At 39.4% G+C, this 21,467-nt stretch overlaps 1 protein-coding gene and 1 non-coding gene across 9 annotated transcripts in view; both read left to right on the forward strand.

Annotated features, from left to right (window-relative positions):
- The window catches only part of LRP2BP (LRP2 binding protein), a 40,411-nt gene that overhangs the window by 1,647 nt on the left and 17,297 nt on the right, over nt 1-21,467 (forward strand). For 2 of the 8 annotated variants that reach the window (XR_009349577.1, XM_059155837.1), the window contains exons 2-5: nt 11,466-11,551; nt 13,057-13,183; nt 13,890-14,002; nt 17,338-17,451. Coding sequence is in view for 7 of the 8 variants with exons in the window: in XM_059155837.1 (XP_059011820.1) it covers nt 11,537-11,551; nt 13,057-13,183; nt 13,890-14,002; nt 17,338-17,451 (369 nt within the window). In the remaining variant the exon portion in view is untranslated. Of the gene's footprint in view, nt 1-11,463; nt 11,552-11,990; nt 12,385-13,056; nt 13,184-13,889; nt 14,003-17,337; nt 17,452-21,467 lie in introns of those variants that run through there. The other 6 variants (XM_059155839.1, XM_059155838.1, XM_059155840.1 and 3 more) reach the window with 6 other exon arrangements.
- Nucleotides 20,631-20,737, forward strand: LOC131820724 (U6 spliceosomal RNA). The gene has a single exon (XR_009349750.1). It is a non-coding gene; the product is annotated as a U6 spliceosomal RNA (small nuclear RNA).

Below are 21,467 nucleotides of genomic sequence, written 5' to 3' on the forward strand. Positions count from 1 at the left end.
TTATGTTCAAACACATAGAATCGTGCTTGTGTTCTATAGTTTTTATATTGAAACTATTCAAAATACCTTTTTTTATGATATTTGAAGAATGTCAGAGATCTGTGAGAACACGTGATCACTGCCAATTTCCCTTTTCTCCTGTTTATCAGTTACGTGAGGACTGTTTTTTAAAGCAAATAATTGGGGCGCCTGGGTGGCTCAGTGGGTTAAGCCGGTGCCTTCGGCTCAGGTCATGATCTCAGAGTCCTGGGATCGAGTCCCACATCGGGCTCTCTGCTGAGAGCCTGCTTCCCTCTCTCTCTCTCTCTGCCTGCCTCTCCATCTACTTGTGATTTCTCTCTGTCAAATAAATAAATAAAATCTTTAAAAAAAAAAAAGCAAATAATTAAGCTTCAGGTTCACACAGATGAAAATGAATGTCAGAATTCATTTTCAGGAACTTTTAAATGATACGCGGGATTATCAGAGAACTTCATAGCCTTCTAACCAGAAATTGCAGTTAACATGTGCAATGGCATATCGGTGTGATGAATATGCCTCCATATTATATCCTTTTTATTTAAAACAAGAGTCTATTCAGCAAGTGTTAAGTCTGGTAATTAGTGTTAACTTCTTGTTACATACCTGAGTTTGACAAGGAAAAGGAATTTTGTGAATAGTTGTTAAAGCTTTTCTCCTTTTAATCACTTCCTGAAAGACCCCCCCCTGTCGTTAACTAATTAACTGCTCTTTTGTTGTGTAAGAGCACCCCTCCTCCCCTTGCACTGTAAAGACCCTTCCCCCAGGGTTGAATTCAATGTAACTGCTCTTTTGCCTTTCTGTAACCGCTTGGCTTTTAGGGCATGACACTTGACTCCTGTTTGAACAAGATACCCTCTCCTAATAGCCGGGGCTTGGTTACGTAGGCAAGGGGGCTGCATGGTCATATAGGTCACGTAGACAGGGGGCTGCATAGTCAGGTAGGCAGGATGTCTTTCTGCTGAGTAATAAGGTCAAACTTCCCCTCTTTGTTCCCCTTCCCGCCTTTCTCTTCGCGCGAGGGGGTCTTCCAAAGCCAATCCGCTAACACCAAGTATGCCTTTTTTCAAATGTTCAAATTGTCAGCCAATCGGCCCCGTCCCATCCGGGACTTGTATGTACCCCAGCCAGGTGTGCTCAGCTAGCAGGAGCCGCTGACCACCCGCAGGCGCGCGCTGACCACCCGCAGGCGCCTGCGTAACATTAAAGAACCTCTTGCTGTTTGCATCCTGTGGCAGTGTTGAATTCTTGGGTAAGGGGATCCGCGGGTCTTTCATTCCTACCTGTCCATCGCTCAACAATGTTTCAGAAAAATTGTCTCAGTTAAGTATCTGGTTTACTGTTAGTAATGGACCTAAAAGCTTTCTAAAAATGAATAAAGCTTGTGGAGCACCAAAATACACAGAAGAAATACATTTGGAGAAGAAATACTATCTTACCAGCAAGCAGCTGGAGTTACTACCGAACACAGAGCAAACGGGGTCAGTTTTCTAAAGAGAAAAATGATCTAAGATACATATTCAACAGGCCCTCTTCCAAGCAATGTTAATTCTATTTATGTTAAATTTGCTGGTAGATGTGTTTCCAGAAAGAGGATGCCATTTAGAGTGAGTGTTTTACCAAAAAAGTTGGATGATGACCAAATGACCAAATGAATGAATGAAAGATGTGTGGACTGAGGAAGGGTGAGTAGGAGGAGTTTGCCAGGTAGCCCATGAAGCAAAGAGTATTTCTAGGGAGTATGAAGTATCTTCCAATGTTAAGAGAACTATATGCAATTCAGTCTAGTTGCAGAATATGGTACAGAGCAGTGATGTAAAATAAAGATTTACAAATATTAAGTGACCACTAATGTCTATTTCAATTTTTAAAATAAATTGACATTGAGCACTTGCTATGCCCCAAGATTAATACAGATAGGCATTATCTGCTCCATTTTACAGGAAAGGAAATTGACGCTTAGGGAGGTTCAATAACTTATCTAAGGTGCTATCATTATGAAGGGATAGAGCTGGCACTCAGATCATTTGATTCCACAGACCACATTCTTATATCTAAATTTTAAAGAATTTTGGTCATCATTGGTAGATTTGAAGTTACTAAGAGTAACGTCTTTTTTTTTTTTTTTAAGATTTTATTCATTTATTTGACAGAGCACAAGCAGGCAGAGCAGCAGTCAGAAGGAGAGGGAGAAACAGTCTCCCAGCTGAGCAGAAAGCCCTACATGGGGCTTTATGCCCAGGGTCCTGGGATCATGACCTGAGGTGAAGACAGCTGCTTAACTGTCTGAGCCACCCAGGCACCCCTAAGATTGACTTCTTAAAACCAAAAGAAAGTCATTAGAGAATATTATTACAATCCATAGAAAAACAACTCTTTCATTTAGTGAAACATATAGTAAAGTTGAATCACTAAGCTGTAAACCTGAAACTAATATAACATCAACTATATTCAAATAAGATTTTAAGTATTTGCCAAAAACAAATAAAAAAAAACAGTAGAGGAAATTAGGGCAATTCTGTGTACTATTTTTGCAGTTTTCTGTAAATCCCAGATTATTCTAAAATATAAAATGTATTTTTAAAAAGAGGACTTGAGTCAACTTAAAATTAAACCATTATGTATTCTTTTTCTTTCTGTAGACCATGGCTATTAAAGTTTTTGTGTATACAAATATTTATTTTCACTTTTAAGTAACTCTCTTTCCAAATACAGTAATGATAGATGATACCTAAAACCTTATGAAGCTAGTTTTAATCAAAAGCACACAAAAAAATCCATAAAGTCTTCAAAACCAAACAGTACTTGTTTTTTGTTCTGATTGACCAATACACTTCAGTTCCCCTGCAAAACACACTGCATATTGCCTTGATCACTGTGAGATCTTATCAGGCTGTTTCTAGAATGCCCAGTTACTTGGGCTCACATCACTTTGAATTTTTTCCACATTTAAAAAGATCATTTTTAACATCTAATATAATTAAATATTACATAACTGGTGAAATAGGAACAATGAGAGCTGTGATTTTTAAGAAAACTAAACTCAATGCTTTCAAAATCCAGTCTCTAAGAAGAATGTTCTCCAAGTAGGTGAGGATAAGTCAACCATAAAAGATGAGAAATAGCTCTACATTCAGACTGTTTCATGGACATTTTTAAACTCATACTCCAAAGGAGCATAAAATGGAATTCATATGCCTATGGTTTATGAAAAAAATACAACTCTAAACTCTCAACATTCAACCTCTGTTAAAGAAATTGCTTCTGACCCTAGATGAGAAGATTCCAAAGTGACATATATTTACATGTTATAATTTAAAATGCATATGGTGTGATCATATATTCTTTATTTTTTTTTTAAAGATTTTATTTATTTATTTGACAGAGAGAAATCACAAGTAGATGGAGAGGCAGGCAGAGAGAGAGAGAGAGGGAAGCAGGCTCCCTGACGAGCAGAGAGCCCGATGCGGGACTCGATCCCAGGACCCTGAGATCATGACCTGAGCCGAAGGCAGCGGCTTAACCCACTGAGCCACCCAGGCGCCCCTCATATATTCTTTATTAATTCCTCTATCTATTCTTATTTAACTGACCAAACACAATAAATGCTGGCAGTAAAAATATTTATTGAGCAACGTATTTCTTTCATTTAAGCAATATAAAGAGAGTAGCTGAATAGAGTGCATTATATTTTTTCAAATTTTTATTTAAATAAAAATTGATTTTAAAATTTTATTTAAATTTTATTTAAATCCATTCAGCTAACATGTAGTTTAGTATTGGTTTCAGAAGTAGAATTTAGTGATTCATCACTTACATATAACACCCAGTGCTCATCGTAGCAAGTGGCCTCATTCACCTTTGGATGTTGAGTGACTCCCCTCAGGAAAGACTCTGGTAACCATAACTGGCCAAAAACGGTTTCCACACAGCAGGAACAAGACAGGTGAGGCATGTGAATCTCACGTAACTACCAAGATTTTTAACAAATCAGTCTTTCCTCAATTGGCTTATTTGCTCACAGAAAACATGGTAAATTGGGAGAAAAAAAAGCTATGCGGCTCTTCCACCCAGTGCTTATCTGGTAGTAAAAGACATCCTGCCTTTTCCTACACTTCTTTTCCCCCTCATTTCAGGGCATAAAAAGGAAGGGCATGAAAAAAAAGAAAAGCACTTTTGTTTTAAATAAACAATTAGACCTAACTGGAAGAGGGGGGTGAATAAAAAAACAGAAGGCCACTGCCTGACTCAATATTGTCTTGGGAGATCTCTGTAATGTTCATAATATTCTTTTCTAAGTTTCCATGTATGTGTACAGGTTATGCTTTCAGTTAATATATGAACACTACTATTCTTTTAATGACTATTAGGCAACAGTAATGAAAGGAACAATAACAATAAACCCAGGCCTTTGCACATTTGCCAAGGACACTTATTTAACTCTATTTTTATGGGCACCAATAACATTGTTTATCTACTATGATAGGAATTTCAGTGTTATACATGGATTTTAAAAGAACTTTAAATAAGTGTGTGCCTTTCTGCAGCAGTAAATAATGCAGGGTCCTGCATTCACTCTCAATTTCACCAGGGACTGCAGCGCTTAGCCACCCTCCTTTGTGGCAGTTTTTCATCTAAGACTTCATCTCTTCCTCACCATCCTGAGCCCAGCAACAATTTCACAAGCCCTTCTCTGACTTTGTCCCTCATTCTCTAATTGTATCCTTCAGTTTGTTGGGGTCCAGTCTGTGAATTATCAGAGATGGGGGACACCTCCAGCATGGCTGAGGCTCACATTTATTCTCTGTAGCCCCAATAGCCTGATTCCTCTCCTAAGCGCCTGACATCAGATCTCCTGACACTTTACTGACCATATTGGGTGGTAAATTTTCTCCACTTATCAATATTAGCCACTTAACATGCTCTTTACATTTTTTTTTATCATATAAAGAAGATGAGGAAAATCTAGTCCCTGATGTTCTTTACCATTTCTGAAGCCAAGTTCCTAATGAAACCATTTTTTGCTTGATGAGGTATGTACATAATGGCAGATACCCTCTATTTCAGAATATAAAGGCCACCTTCACCTAAACAAAATTAAAATAATTTTTAATATTTTAGTTGCATTGTTAAAATAGTTGCAAAATTGATCTGAGAATTACCTACTTTACCTGTTACTGACAATATACAAATAGAAGTTGTAAATAGAAACTACTTTCCATATACCAATGGAAGTTTCCATTCTGAATTTAATACATTTGATTTACCACTTAAAGTAGAAATTCAATTCTATCTCTAAAAAGTTTTTACCTTTCAAAATAGATTGTTCAGAAAACAAAATTTAAAGGCTGAAGTTGCCTGTAAAAGTGTTAATACATGGGTGCCTGGGTGGCTCAGTGGGTTAAGCCTCTGCCTTCAGCTCAGATCATGATCCCAAGCTCCTGGGATCTAGCCCTGCATCAGGCTCTCTGCTCAGCAGGGAGCCTGCCTCCCCCTCACTCTCTGCCTGCCTCCCTGCCTGCTGATCTCTGTCTGTCAAATAAATAAAATCTTAAAAAAATAAAAAAGTTAATACATGTACTTCAAAACAAAACTACTTAGTTATAAAAGTATAACAAAAGCTGGAGGAATAATAGTCATCTAAACAAATGGTACTGGGACAAATGGATATCTAGATGTAAAAGACTTACTTTGAACCCCTTCCTCCCATTGTATACCAAAATAACTCAAAATGGAGAGCAAAAGCCTATAGCTGAAACAATAAAACGTTTAGAAGGAGATAAAGGGGTAAATCTTTGTGATCTTGATATAGGCGATGGTTTTCTTACCTTAGATACGATACCTAACCCACAAACAAGAAAAAAAAAATTGGACTTCAATTTGTGTAATTCAATAGCTAAATAAATAAATAAATAACCCGGGGCGCCTGGGTGGCTCAGTGGGTTAAGCCTCTACCTTCGGCTCAGGTCATGATCCCAGGGGCCTGGGGTCGAGTCCCGCATAGGGCTCTCTGCTCAGCAGGGAGCCTGCTTCTCCTCATCTCTCTGTCTGTCTCTCTGCCTATTTGTGATCTCTCTCTCTGTCAAATAAATAAATAAAATCTTTAAAAAAATAAAATAAAAAATAAATAAATAAATAACCCAATTTAAAAATGGGCAAAGGAAGATTAAGAGTACAACTTATGAAGAATACTGAGTAATGTATAGAATTGTTAAATCACTGTATTACACCCAAAACTAATAAAACACTATACATTAGCTATACTGGAATTAAAATTTTAAAAAATAATAAATAAATACAAACGGGCAAAGGACCTGAATAGACATTTCTCAAAAGAAGACATACATATGCCAAAAGGTATACGAAAAGGTACTCTGCATCACTCATCATCAAAGAAAGACAAATCGAAACCGCAATGAGAAAACCTCATATCCATTAGAAGAGACTTTTTAAAAATTATTAACATATAACGTATTATTTGTTTCAGGGGTATGTGTCTGTGATTCATCCGTCTGACACAGCACTTACCATAGCACATACCCTCCCTAATGTCCATCACACAGCCACCCCATGACCCACCCCTCTCCGATCTAGCAACCCTCAGTTTGTTTCCTGAGATTAAGAATAACTTTTATCATAAAAACAAAAGACAACAAGCGTTGGTGAGGATGTGGAAAAAAAGAGAACCCTGCTGCACTATTGGTGGGCATGTAAATTTCCACTCTGGAAAACAGTATGGAGGTTCCTCAGAAAATTAAAACTAGAACTACCAAATAATCCAGCAAACCTACTTTTGAATGTTTTAAAATGAAATTAGAATCTCAAAGTAAGATTTGCACTTCCATGTTCACTACAGTGTTATTTACAAAAGCCAAGACATTTAGTCCATTGACAGATGGATAAAGAAAATGTGGTATTTACATGTAGTGGAATATCATTCAGTCTTTCAAAAGGAAGAAATCCTGCCAATTTTGCTACACAGGTGAACGTGGAGGACATTATGCTAAGTGGAATAAGCCAGACACAGGACAAATACAGCACGACTCCACTTACATAAGGGATCTAAACTAGTTAAATTCACAGAAGCAGAAAGTAGAATGGCAGTTACCAGGGGCTGGGGTGGGAATAATGGCAGGGTATTAGGCAGAGGTACAAACTTTCAGCTGTACAAGATGAACAAGTCCTGAGTTGAAGGTTGTCTCAGATTTGTTGGAGTCAAGACTACTAAAAGCTTTTAACCAGGAGTTCTGATAAATTGCCCTAACTGAATAGGTGATTTCAACAGAAAACTTAAATGAACCAAGAATCTTACCATAGATTACCTAAACCACCAGAGATCCAAAACAAGCACTTAATTTTAAAAAGTAATTGGTGCACAAGCACTTGGAAACTATTTGGCAATTAAGCTGAACATGCATACCCATTGACCTAGCAATTATTACTCCTATGTTTATACCCAAGAGAAATGCATACAGATGGCTACGGGGTTAAAAAAAAAAAAAAAAAAAAGGCTGAAGAATGTTCGTAAGAAGAACTGTTCTCAGAAGTCCAAAATAGAAGCTACCCAAATGTCCATCAAGTGCAAGAGATAGATTATGGTATATTCACACACTGTAATATACTATACAGCAACAAGAAGGAGAAAGCTACAACTAACACTACAAAATGGATGAATCCCCTGTGTTGAACAATAGAAGCCAGGCACAAAATAATATACAGTGAATGATTCCCTTTATATGGTATACAAAGCATGCAAAAATCACTTACGCAATATTGTATTTACATGGAGGTTTATGTAGTAACTAGAAGGCAGTACGAGAGAGGCTTCTGGGGTGCTGGTAATTTTCTCTTTCTTGATCTGTGTGAAAATTCATCAAGCTGGAAACTCACATATACATTTCTGTATTTATGTTACACTTCAATAAAAAAATTTTAAATATCTAATATTAAGATTTTAAATATTAGCAGCAGACCAGATGTGGCTAAAGAAAGGATTAATGGAATGGGAAAGAGTGCTGAAGAGATTACTTAGAATGTGGCAAAAAGAGATAAACAGATGGCAAATGTGAAAAACAGAATAAGAGATATAGGAGGAAGGTCTAAGTAGAATGCCAGAAAGAGAAGAAGGATAGAATGGGGCAGAAGCCATATTTGAAGAATGTAGTGGGTGTTCTCCAAAAAGATATATCAAAGTCCTATAAAACCTGATTCCTGTGAATGAAACCTTATTTGAAAAAAAGATCTTTACAAAAAAATCAAGTGAAGTTGAGATCATACTAGATTTGGGTGGGCTCCAATCCAGGGGCTGGTGTCCTTATAAGCAGAGGACAAACAGGGTAGAGGAGATGCATAAAGAAGGCCATGTGAAGACAAAGATCAAGATGGAGTGACAGAGCCTACAAGCCTAGGATCCCCAAATATTGCCAGCAACCAGCAGAATCTAGGAAAGAAATCTGGGATGGTTTCTTCCATAGAACCAGAGGGACCATGGCCCTGACAACACCTTGATTTTGGACTTCTATCCTCCAGAACTATGAAAGACTAAATTTTTCTTGTCTTGAGCCACAAAGTTTGTGCTAATTTGTTACAGGAGCTTTAGGAACCTGAAACTAACATAAATACATTATGTCTGAGAATTATTCAAAGACACCAACCCTACGACTCAGAAGTTCAATATTCTCAAGGCAAATTAAATAACTAGTCAGTTCCATAAATCCAACAACAGGTATTAAAAGAAAAAAAAAAGAAACATGAATAAAGCAAATGGATTGAAAGTACAGAATCATTCTAATTCAACAGTGATTAAAATAAATGTAAAAGAACTAAATGTACCGGTAATAATCAAAGGTTATTGGCCTGGTTATAAAAAAAGAATCAACAAATCTAAAGAAGCCTACTTATAAGAGACCCGCCTGACATCTGTAGGACTACAACTCAACAAGACAAATGTCACAAAAGCAGATACTAGCAGAAGAGAAAACACAAATAGCTAGGAAACGTGAAAAAGTCGCTTATGTTTGGGTAGGGGGGCTCAGAGGGGAGGAAGGATGAGGTCTAAATGAGGGGCCTACAGGACACTTAAAGGTAATGGATCTTTTAAACATTAAAATGGCAGGCAATGGATGTTAATCGTATTATTTTACTTCATTCTTTACACATATATCCAAAAGCTATTTTGTATCTATTCAATTTTTTAGATTTTAATTTTTAAGTTTTTAAAAATTAAATAGAAGTCTTTCGGCATTATCGTTAAGACTTAATGATTTCTCACTTGTAGTACTACAATCTAGTCTGTTCTAAACACTTGTTGTCTTTTTCCCCTGGCTTTTCACGTTTATCTTTTGTATTTATCTTCATTTGAATTCGAATCCCTGCTAAAACATAACCACAGAGGAGTCCCAGCGTGCCTGAAATACTCATTTGGCTTCAGCTCTGTCCTACAATTCTATCTGGTGACTCTCTGCTGACAGAGAAGCAGCTAGAACTTCCGTCTCCATCTCTATGGACTCCCCCTACTCTCAGATCATTCTTTGCTTCCCGTCATCCAGCATTTTAATAAGGTTATTCATCATTAGGCTAATTTTAGTCCTCTTACCAATGATTATTATTTTATCAAAATATTCATATACTATACTGTACATACTATCCACAGTATACTGTGTCTAAAAGTTTATTGGAAGGAAAGTTATCCTTTATTTTGACGACTTTAGAAAAATAGGAATAGGGTGCCTGGGTGGCTCAATGGGTTAAAGCCTCTGCCTTCGGCTCAGGTCATGATCTCAGGGTCCTGGGATCGAGTCCCGCATTGGGCTCTCTACTCAACAGGGAGCCTGTTTCCTTCTCTCTCTCTCTCTCTCTGCCTGCCTCTCTGCCTACTTCTGATCTCTCTCTGTGTCAAATAAATAAAATCTTTAAAAAAAAAAAAGAAAGAAAAGAAAAATAGGAATTAAATACCTCTTCCTCCATATATCTCTATTGTTAGGTCAGTTTCCCTAGAAGCAGAGTCTGACCCAGGGATTTTTATTCAAGTGCTAGGCTGGGCTGGGCGAGGGGGCGGTGGGGGTTGGGGGGGGTGGTAACTCTCAGGGAAGAGGGAGTAAAAGAAGCACAATCTGGTGGCAAGGAGGGAATGCTAAATAGGAATGTGGGCTCAGATGGCAACTTCATTTTGATCTTCATTCTGATCTTCATTCTGATCTCACAGAGAACATATCATATTTCTGAGTTCATCTCACCCTGAGGCAAAGGCATACCAAGAATTGTGCAGGCCTGAGGTTTTAGTCTACTTATAACTCACAAGCAACATGTTGCATGGATCTTGACAGAACACACAACAGTCCTGGGTCAGAGATAAATGACTTTCTCACTCATAGTAAAAGCATTAGCTAGAGTTGTCCGCGTGCTGCTGAAACTGGTTCCCTATGACCCCTAATTCCCACAGAGGTCATACAAAGGACCGGCGATAGATGCATGTATTCAGTAGGCTGTATTATAAGAGAACAGAACTAAGCAATGGAGGAGGGGGGAGGATTTAGTACTTCTCAGAGAAACAGGCCTGTTCTTTATCTGTGGGGAGTTACTACCCTATCCCTCAAGGGTACTCACTGCAAACACAACCCTGAGAAATGGCTCATGTGGAAAGAAGTCATGGCCTGTGTTCTTGACATACGCAGCAAGGATGTGCCAGAATGCTCAAGACTCGTGTCAGATTGTGTCTCTCTGTAGGAACTGGCCTTCCAAGTGCTCGTGCGAGGGATCAGTCTCTGAGAAGGAAAGCGAAGTGTCCAGGACTGAGGGGACTCATATTTGGCAGGGGGACAGAGGAAGAAGGAACAGCTGTAAGTTGTTTTCAATTAATCCTGCCAGCAGCTGGAGATGGGCACTAAGTAGTAACGAGGATCTGGGAAGGCCACCATCAGCATCTACTACACCAACACTTCCCTTTAAGACTGTGGATTTCTTTCAGATTCTATATCATCATTTAATGTCTACAATTTTTATTAGAAAATTCTTTAAACTCACAGCATGCTCTGCAAACAGTTGTCGAGTTTCAAATGATGATTTTATGTCTAACCCCAAGATTTGACAGAAATAAACCCAGACTTTCCTTTTTAAAATCTTCTTAGATCTCATTTTCTAAAATTATGAAGTACTAAATTTTGATGTATTCTCTTACAGAAGTCGTGGCACTTAGAAAGATCAGCAGTTTGGGGAGAATAGTATAGAATAATGATGAGGTGCAGGGGTGCTGGGGTGTCCCTGTTGTCCCACGTCCAAGCCCTAGGACCCTAGGGAAGTTACTTAACTCCCTCCGTGTTCTCATATGTTAAAAGGGCCTCATAATAGCTCCTATCTCATAAAGTTTTGTAGGAGTTACTGCCTGTGAAGCACTTAGAACAAACCTGGCATTTAAGAGAGCTCAATCAATCTTTGCTTGTGTTTTCTAGACCCCCTGCAACGCTTCTTTTAAGCCACAACAACAAAAACCCTGTGCAGTATTGTAACCGCAGAGAGCAACATGAGTTCAAAGAAGGTAGGAAATGTTTCTTGACTTGCTTCATCTCCTGTGACCTTCCTGAATATGCCAAGGTTTTTCTGAGCCGTTTTAGATACAATAGCACACAGGATGATGTCTTCAGAAAAAGAAAAACTTCTGTAACCAGTTTCTCAGTAAATTGATAATATCATCCTATTTGAGTCGGTTTTCTTCTACATACTTAACCTATTATTGCTTCACCTCGAAGCTCACTAGAAACTTTCACATTCACTGAAACAAAGGGTTTGGGAATCATATAATCAAAAAATTTTATATATCTAGCAACAGGCATTTGGAAATCCTCTAGCGCAAACTAATAGTTCAAACTACAGATGAGAAAGTTGACCTTTTAAAAGATTAAATGCCTCTTTCAAAATGACAAAGATACTGCAGTGGTTCCCCCCCCCCCCAATACTGAATCATCTCCCTTTTCTGCACTTCATTCTTATTAATGAAACAATTTATTGCCCCAAATCCTTTCACATAATAGCATAAATGCCGCTTTCCAATCACATTAAAGGTCTCGAGTTCTTTTCCTCACCACCAATCAGGAACCGTTACTGGAAGCTTGTCCCTGATTGGCTGGAGTCAGCTGTAACCCTAGAACACCAAGGAGTAAACAAAAAAAGCATAGCAACAACTGAGTTTGCTGTCTCACTACCCTCAGCCTGGGCCAACCTGGACTCCTTCATCCCCAATGAGGTGGCCTCTACATTTTATATGAAGGCTTTGATTGTCCATTCGACTCTGATCCATCTTATAACATGGCAATCCAATGCAGACGGGAAGATAAAACTGAACAACACAGCTAAAATAAAGTGTGTTCCCAGGTAAAACAGACAAATGCTTTAGTTTGAAATGAATGAGTATCCTGAGCTTCAGTAAGGAGGCAAAGTACCAGTGCACAAGAACTCTGCCTATGGGGGCGCCTGGGTGGCTCAGTGGGTTAAGCCTCTGCCTTCGGCTCAGGTCATGGTCTCAGCGTCCTGGGATCGAGCCCCACATCGGGCTCTCTGCTCAGCGGGGAGTCTGCTTCCTCCTTTCTCTCTGCCTGCCTCTCTGCCTACTCGTGATCTCGCTCTCTCTCTCTCTGTCAAATAAATAAATAAAATCTTAAAAAAAAAAAAAAAAAAAGAACTCTGCCTATGGGCAGGGTTCTCAGTTCCTGCGAGTGTGGCAGGTGTCGTGATGTCACAAGCCACTGCAGATGTGAACTCACAGCTAGCGAGGACTTGCCAATGGCCCTCCTCTTTCACCCCAAGCTGTGGAAATAGAATGGAGGATGCTTGTGCCTCTGCTAGCTATGGATGGCCCTGGTTTCCTCAGAAAGAATGTACACATCCCTGAGCTCGTAGTTTGCTGCCCCATCCCTAGGCAAATGTGGGGAGGCTGCATTTTATGAGTGCCGACTGAGAGTGGAATCTTTTTGCATTTTTTTCTGGAGGAAGACATTTCTACCATCTTGTTTTTTGTTTTTTGTTTTTTTTTATTCTTGTTTACAGAATACACATTGTGGAAACAGGATGAAGTTGACCAGTGAAAAGTTGCCCAAGAACCCTTTTTATACCTCTCTATCCCGGTATGGTGCTAAGAACCCAAAATTCTTCCAATGGAGGAAGGAAAAGACTGGTACATTCTGATAATATTCTCACTAAAAGTCAGTTTTGTACACCAGAGCAAAAAACACAAGAAATAGGAGCCTAAACTGCTGTGAAGGAACTGGTTAACTTTCTAATCCTTTCTAGATTTCCTGCAGGAATCTGAGAAATTGCTGCTCACCTGGTAACCAATCCTCAGTAGAGAAGTCTCATAATTAAATTCCAATCCTGATTTTACTCTTAAGACTTTAGGACACCCTTCTGCAAAAGAGAAGCCAGATGTCACTTCCGTTAAAGAAAACAATGCCACACTTTACTTCAACTCGGCATTGAAAGCTACCACTATGTTTCCATAGATTTACAGATATTAAATTGGGAATGGCACTAGCTCATTTGGTTAGATTAGATCTAATTAACGCTCAAATTAAGAATTTCACTCATCCACAGGGTAGCTTTGCCTAAAGATCTGCACACAGACTGCGGTGCTCAAGCTCCCATTAGTAAACCAGGTGGGCTTGGAAACCAATAAACATTTTATTTTATGATTATACCAGGTGCAGTGTTAGGTGCTGTCATCATCTTTTTCCCTTGAGGTAAGGAGGCCAGTTTTATAAATGAGAACCAGGAAGGAAACTAGTATAAACAGTGCCAGATGAGTTCTATATAATTCATGACTTCAAGAGTGGAAATTCATATCATAGGGATAAAGATGGAATTCTTTACCTTTTTAAAACCAGATCGTTACAGCCATGAGAATTTGGTGGATAAGGCATTGCAGCTCTTGAAGGAAAGAATAAGAAGAGGGGATGCTATGGCATATTTTCTCCGAGGCCAACTATATTTTGAAGAGGTATTATTTCCTGCTTGGTTTTTTTTTTTCTCATTTTTTAAAATGTCTTTAAATTCAGTTTAGTTAACATATAGCATATTATTAGTTTCAGGGGTACAATTTAGTGATTCATCAGTTGCATAGAAGACCCAGTGCTCATTACATCACTTACCCAGTTACTCCTTAATGTCCCTCACCCCGTTACTCCCTCCCCCCATCCCCTTTCCCTCCAGCAACCCTCGGTTTGTCCCATAGAGGTAAGAGTCTCTTATGGTTTATCTCCCTCTCTGGTTTTTTTTTCTATTTCATTTTTCCCAGTTTTCATTTCATATAATGCTGTTGTAGGATCCTCATTGCAAAATTACCTGTAGAGTTCCTTTATGCAGAGGGAATTCTGGTAAATTCCATAGGTATGGTTATGGCTTTAAGCACAAGATTAGGGAGATATTTGACCTTCCTCCATAAAAGTCATTCTAATAAAAGTCATTTATAGGAGTCATTCCGGTATATAATCCATTCTCACATTAGAAATTAAAAATATCACTTTTATATTTTTGCCCCAAATAATATCATTTATAAATTCTTTTCCTATGAATAACAACTAAAGACGCTGATTCTTACCTAGCACTTAGAGGCTTCATATGTTCCTCTCCAGAGGTAGGAGGGTAGCTGCCCTCTTTCTCCACATTACACTGAGGCATCCTGAGGCACAGATGTAGGCGAAACTGTGTAAAACATATAATATATATAACAGCAGTCCTTCATTGACCCCCACGGGGACATGTGGAAACGGACCAGCTGTCCCCAATCCCTTCACCACTCACTGACTATTTGGGCAGCTGTTAACCTCTATCCCACTTACCCCTAAATCTGATTGCCCCATCATTCCTTCTGACGACAAATATTTGTTGAGGGCTCATCATGCACCTGTCACCATGAGGCTAGCATAGGTTAAGAGAATGATCTCTCAGCTCGGGGCATCAGGTAGTATGATTCCTAGTACTTGTTAACTGTGCAGCCTTGGACACAAAGACTTTACCTCTTAGAGTCTCAGTTTCTTCGTCTGTAAAAGGTGGGTAATGTGTGTTTCCTAGAGCCACTGTAAGGATGTATTCATTGTAGAAGTATTACTAACAGGGCCTGGCACCTAATATGTGTTTTATAGGTGTTAACTATTATGATGCTCAGTTCAGACCATATCATGATGAGGGGACCAGAATAGTCCCCATTTCATGAAACTTAGTCTACTAGAGGAAGGAAATAAATGAATACATCATTACAAATAAGAAGGAGTCCTATGAGAGCAGTTAACTGGGTAAGTTAAGAGATTAACTTAGGAGAGGGTGGAAAGACCTGTGTTTAAAACTAATTTGAAGAGGGTCCCCTGGGTGACTCTGCTGGTTAAGTGTCTGCTTTCAGCTCGGGTCATGATTCCGGATCCCAGGATCAAGCCTTGTATCGGGTTCCCTGCTCAGCAGGGGGTCTACTTCTCCCTCTCCCTCTCCTCCACCCCTGCTGTTCCTGCTCTCACTCGTTCATGCTCTCTCCAGTGAATAAATGATCTTAAAAAAAAAAAAAAAAGAGAGAGAGAAACTAATTTGAAAAAAAATGAAATGAGCAGTGCAAACAGCCCAGTGCAAGTGCATCCCAGGCAAAGGGGAGAAAATGCAGTGTTTCAGAGATGAAGGCGTGCTCTGTGAGCTCTAGAAATTGAGACCAATGTGGTAACAAGCAAGGCAGAGAATGGCTTTAGATCAGCTTTGTTTAAATTGTAATAAGAAAACACTCAAGTGTCTTGAGTCCATGATGAACAGATTAGAAGGCAGGCATGAAACCAAGACCAGTTGAGGGGGAAATCATACTACTTCAAGCAAGAGAGGATGCTGGTCTTGACCAGAATGGTGCAGTGGAAGCTGGGTCCTGGATTTACTTTGGAGACACAAATAATAGCATCATGGACTGAAAAGTAGAGGAATGGGGAGGGTGACTATTGAGAAGATAGTCAAGAGTTCAGGTTTCATACACATGGTGTTTCGGATGTCCGTTGTCATCTATGTAGACAGGTTTCAAAGTAGAAACTTACACATTAAGAGTCTAGGTCTCCAAGGAGAAGTCTGGGTTGAAAATATATATTTAAGATTTTCCAGCATGTAGATGGTATTAAAAATCACGAAAACTGGGGCGCCTGGGTGGCTCAGTGGGTTAAGCCGCTGCCTTCGGCTCAGGTCATGATCTCAGGGTCCTGGGATCGAGTCCCGCATCGGGCTCTCTGCTCGGCAGGGAGCCTGCTTCCCTCCCTCTCTCTCTCTCTGCCTGCCTCTCCATCTACTTGTGATTTCTCTCTGTCAAATAAATAAATAAAAAATCTTAAAAAAAAAAAAAAATCACGAAAACTAAAAGGACCTCCTTTCTCTTTCTTCCTATAGCATATTCTAACTTTTCCAGCTCCCTCACATCTCGGCCAATCATTAGCCAGAAAGGAGAATGAGTCTTAACAGCTAGGTTATTAACTCATTATTATGTGTTCTTTAAAATCAGTATTTATTAGTATTTTGGTGCAGTTTTAATTGGTTTTGTCAATTTGTTGATTCATTATAGTTTATAAAAAAAGGATTTCAGTGGCTGTTGTGCCTTCCAGAAGTTGCTTTTCTCTGGTCTGCTCTCCCTAAGTAATAACTTTCCAGTTTAGTAACAGACTTTCTTTCCATGATTACAAAGGATTCAGTCTTTAGTGCAAGATATTTTCCCTTGTGGAGTAAGATATCAGCCCCATTAGTCCCTCACACCATAGCTTCAGATCATAGCACTGTTAAGGAGCCTTAAAACATGCAGGTTTCCAAAGGAAGCCTGGGAGAAAGATAATTTTAGAGAATCACATTTGTTGTTTCATGTCTTCTCCCTAGCTGGAGAACTGCAACCCTGGAGGACATGAACCATCCAAGTAGTGGATAATTAATGATAGTGAATATCCTGATGTTCACATTTTCTCTGATGCTCTTGCCCCAGCTCTGAAGTTTCTCGTACTCCAGAAGTGGTGAGGGTATATGGTAGGATGGATTCAAGAGGGCTGCGCTATCACTTCAAGAGAAGTTTGGCATATCCAAAAATAAGAGTGAAAGCAAAAGAGAAATCTCACCCAGATTCTTCCTGGTCACCCTCAGTTGCCATACTCACATCTATTTAATTGATTTTATAGTGCGCTGACTATTGTCGATGCCATACTTGCAAATTCCATAAATTTGTTGCCGTCTTTTGTTATATTTGGTGCTCCTAGCCAGATTTAAGTGGGAATTAAGTATTTGGGATTACTTTAAGGTAATAATGAAAGTAATTCAATATTTCCTGGGAGCTTTTAGGGATGGTATGAAGAAGCATTAGAACAGTTCGAAGAAATCAAGGAGAAAGACCATCAAGCAACTTACCAGCTAGGAGTGATGTATTATGATGGGCTGGGGACACCTACAGATGCTGTAAGTTACTGTTTGTTTACGGTCTCTAAAGATCTCATAGTTAACGGATTATTTGATAGAATTAAAATTATATTTTAATAATATATTTCTATACTTATACTTTAATAATATCTATCCTTTTAGTATTTAAGGTATAGCAGTAGGCATTTTTACATTTATGTGAAACACAAAATTTCTTTTCACCCCCTCCTTGCTAATATTGACTGTCAATAACACTTTTGTTTTAAAATGTTTTCCTTTATTTTAAAAATTTATTCCATGGGGAAAGTTAGAAAATAAGCAAAATAGGATCACCAAATTCTACTGTCAAATATGACCCTGGTTATTATTTTAAAGTATATGCTTCCATGTATTACCCCATGCAAAAAATTATATATATATATATTTGTGTGTGTACGTTTTGTTCAAGGTAGGGCCGTACTATATATGTTTTTTATATCCTTTTTCTCCTAACAATGTATTTTGAATATCCTTCTCCTTGTCAATAAATATGATCTATATTATTATTTAAATACCTGCATAATTGATGTGTATCAATATTTTAGACCTCATTTATTTATGCATGCTTGAAGATAAAAGAAAGAATAAACTGAGCTATGAGGTTTGGAGATCAGTTTTATAATTTTTTCTATTCCTTATGGGCTTTATTATTTATTTATTTATTATGTCTCCTCTTACAAGGAAATTTCACATACTATCAAATAAATATTGGGAATTTACTTTTAAATTTTTCAAAGATGCTCAGAAGTTCATTTCTCTGTGTTCATTAGCAAAACTGCTCTATCCATAATGGTCTATTAACAATTTGTGAAAAGTCACAGGCTTTCTAATCTTCACTTCACTGCTTATAAGCAGAATGGTCTTGGGGAGATTATTTCTGGACTCCAGTTTCCACATTTGTAAAATTAGGACAAATAAACCCAAGTTAGAGATACCTCTGTCATTTCCCCACACCCTTGGCCATCCTAGATAACTCATCACAGCCCCCTTAATAGTTGAATCCAGACATAGCGCAGGACTTTTATCAATACATAGCTTGAAGGTGACATTACCAATTCAATCCACTGGAGGCAGCACACAAAATAAAACCTGTCCATCTAACTCGCAGAGTTGTCAAGAGACTGAATAACTTCTAAAGGAAGGCACGTGTCTTCTTTCCTGACTTGGTGTTGTATAAAGTTAACAATGGGGACTACACTTTAATTCCTGAAATTCTTCATTTGTACTCTGTTGTAATCATAGCACATGAAATAAGTAAATGATGAAAAAAATGAATATTTCCATGAAATCCAAGATATTTTATTTTAAACTATTTATAATTTAGCCTGTTAAAAACACAGTAACATGTCGAATGCAGGACTACATTGCCCTTACTGTGAATTGAACACAGTTGACCATACCCCTCTTGAAACATCTTCCTCTTGGTATCTAAGATTCTCTCCCATGCTTTTAAAAACTCTTACCATCATCTTCTACTGTTTGGGGGGTTCTTTGTTGTCGTTTTAAAGGTTTTATTTATTTATTTATTTGATAGAGCACAAGCAGGGGGAGTGGCAGGCAGCAGGAGGAGGAGAAGCAGACTCCCCACTGAACAGTGAGCCCAGTTCGGGGCTCAATCCCAGGACCCTGGAATCATGACCTGAGCTGAAGGCAGAGGCTTAACCAGCTGAGCCACCCAGGCGCCCCAATCTTCCATCAAACCTTGTATGTGTCTGGAATACAACTTTCCCTCTTCATCTCTTCATAGCCTCCCCTGTTTTTTGCTAGCTGCTTCTCTCCTAAGTGTGAAGTATGTCAGAACCTAGGTCCCTGGGCACCTGGGTGACCATGCTCTCTCTGCCTGCCTCTCTGCCTACTTGTGATCTCTCTGTCAAATAAATAAATAAAATCTTTGAGGGGAAAAAAAAAGAACAACCTAGGCCTCTGCTGCCCCCACTTACTCTCTCAGCTCATCCTGCCCCATGGCTAACACTCCCTAGACTTCACAAAGATGTCCAGATTGTTGTCTTCACACCAGAGCCTCCTGCTGAGATCCATACCACCAACTGCCTGTCTCTCCCTAGATAAGTAAGCATCTCTCAGGTCCTTTGAACTCACCTCTAGTTCACCTACAACCCCGATGCTTAAAACACACATAGATCCTACCACTTAAGACAGTGGCGTTTCTTTGTGCACTGGTACCGTTCATGGGGGTCATCATCATCAATGGAGTTGCCTTAAAAGACACAAAAGCAGCTTAAAAAATATCCGCCTCTGTTTTTCGCGCTGTGAGCACCTGCTCTACCATCCCCGAGGTGTGTACTCTTGTGACTTATCCAGCTCTAGTTTAGTTGGATTCATTGTATTCTTTACTCACTCCTTCATTCCACAAACATTTACAAGGCAGGAAGAGTCTGAGATGCTTGGGGAAGCAAAGGTCAGTACGAAGAGGAGCGCATAGTCTGAGGAAAACTACGAGTGCAGTTTTGAGTCCTGGACGGAGACAGGTGCGTGTGCTAGGCACAAGGCGGGACTTGTTTTCACAGAGCCGCTGACAGGTGCTGATGCTCAGGACACAAGAACAGCTCATAAGGTCGGGACTGGCATTCGGACGGAGGGAACAACATGAGGCTAAGTTGGTTAAACATCTCCCTTCAGCTCAGGGTCCATCCCAGGGTCCTGGGATCCAGCCCCAAATCGGGCTCCCTGCTCAACGGGGAGCCTGCTTCTCCCTCTGACCCTCCCCCGTCTCATGCGCTCAAATAAATAAATAAAATCTTTACCAAAAAAAAAAAGGGGGGAGAGAGAGAGAGAGATCATCTGTCTCAAATTCTGCTGTGGTGAGTTTAATGGAAACTGAGCACTTAGAATTAGGCACATTAAGATGAATCTCACTGGACAGACTGACCAGCCTTTGCAGTGGAATGGTAAGGGACGCAGGCCAAAGGGGGCTGGGGAGACTGCCGGGGAGAAGGCAGACAGAAGCACTGAGTTTTACCATAAAGCAGAACAGATGCATATGCAATAACGAAGGGATCATGGACTCGAGGGGGCATCCCCCCAGAACAGAGATGCCACAGTATATTTGTAAGTCGATACACGAGATCTAGTATAGAGGGAAAAAATGATGAGCTGGGTAAATTCACGGATTTGGTGTTTCTTTTGATTTTCTATTTTCTCAGTGCAGAAAGTGAAGCCATATGCTTGCTTCAGCAGTATGTGTACTAAAATTGGAAGGACAGAAAAAATTAGCATAGTCTCTGTGTACAAAGATGACATACAAAGTCTTGAACCACTCCATTTTTTTTTAATAAAAATATAAAAATTTTAAAAAGGTGAAGCCATGAACTGAGAATGAGGGAAAGGGCAGGGAGCAGTAGAAGTGCGAAGACAAAGGATAAAGTCTGAAATCGTATCTTCTCTACCAGGTAAGTGGGCCAGATAATTGATGAGACAAATTGATAGTACTGTTTGCCAGGGCGGAGAGCTCGCTCTGAAATGTGTGATCACGAGTTTAAAGAAGGACCATGCTCAGCTGCTTGAGTGCAGCTGAGTAGGCAGAGAAGGCCAAAGAAGGAAACAGGAACAAAGACATGAGTATGGCCACAGATACAGAATCAGCCGAAAATATGGGAATTAAGAACATGAAGAAGTGGAGGATCCAGAAGGTTAGCAGATTCAATGGGTTGGCATAGGGCAACTCCAAACAGAATGGCTCGAATGTGATTACATATGGAGGCCAGAGGAGCATAAAGATGGCCTCTGCAGGTCCCTCCTCACCTAGACTGACACTGTTAGCTTGATTATACTCTTAACCTGCAGTAAAGGGCCAAAGAGCCCATTCTTAATTTTTATCGCTTTCTTTTATTAATTTACCAAGTTGTTCTTGATACTCATTTGGTCCAGAGGCTGACTGAACTGTATATACTTGGCGCGGTAGATTTGAACCGTTTTCTTCAGGGAGCATTCACAGGTCGTTATTACCCGCACAGAGATAACGATCACACACACTGCCGTATCTGAGGAAGCTACAAATG

This window comes from Mustela lutreola, chromosome 18 (genome assembly GCF_030435805.1).
Source record: "Mustela lutreola isolate mMusLut2 chromosome 18, mMusLut2.pri, whole genome shotgun sequence".
NCBI lineage: Eukaryota > Metazoa > Chordata > Mammalia > Carnivora > Mustelidae > Mustela > Mustela lutreola.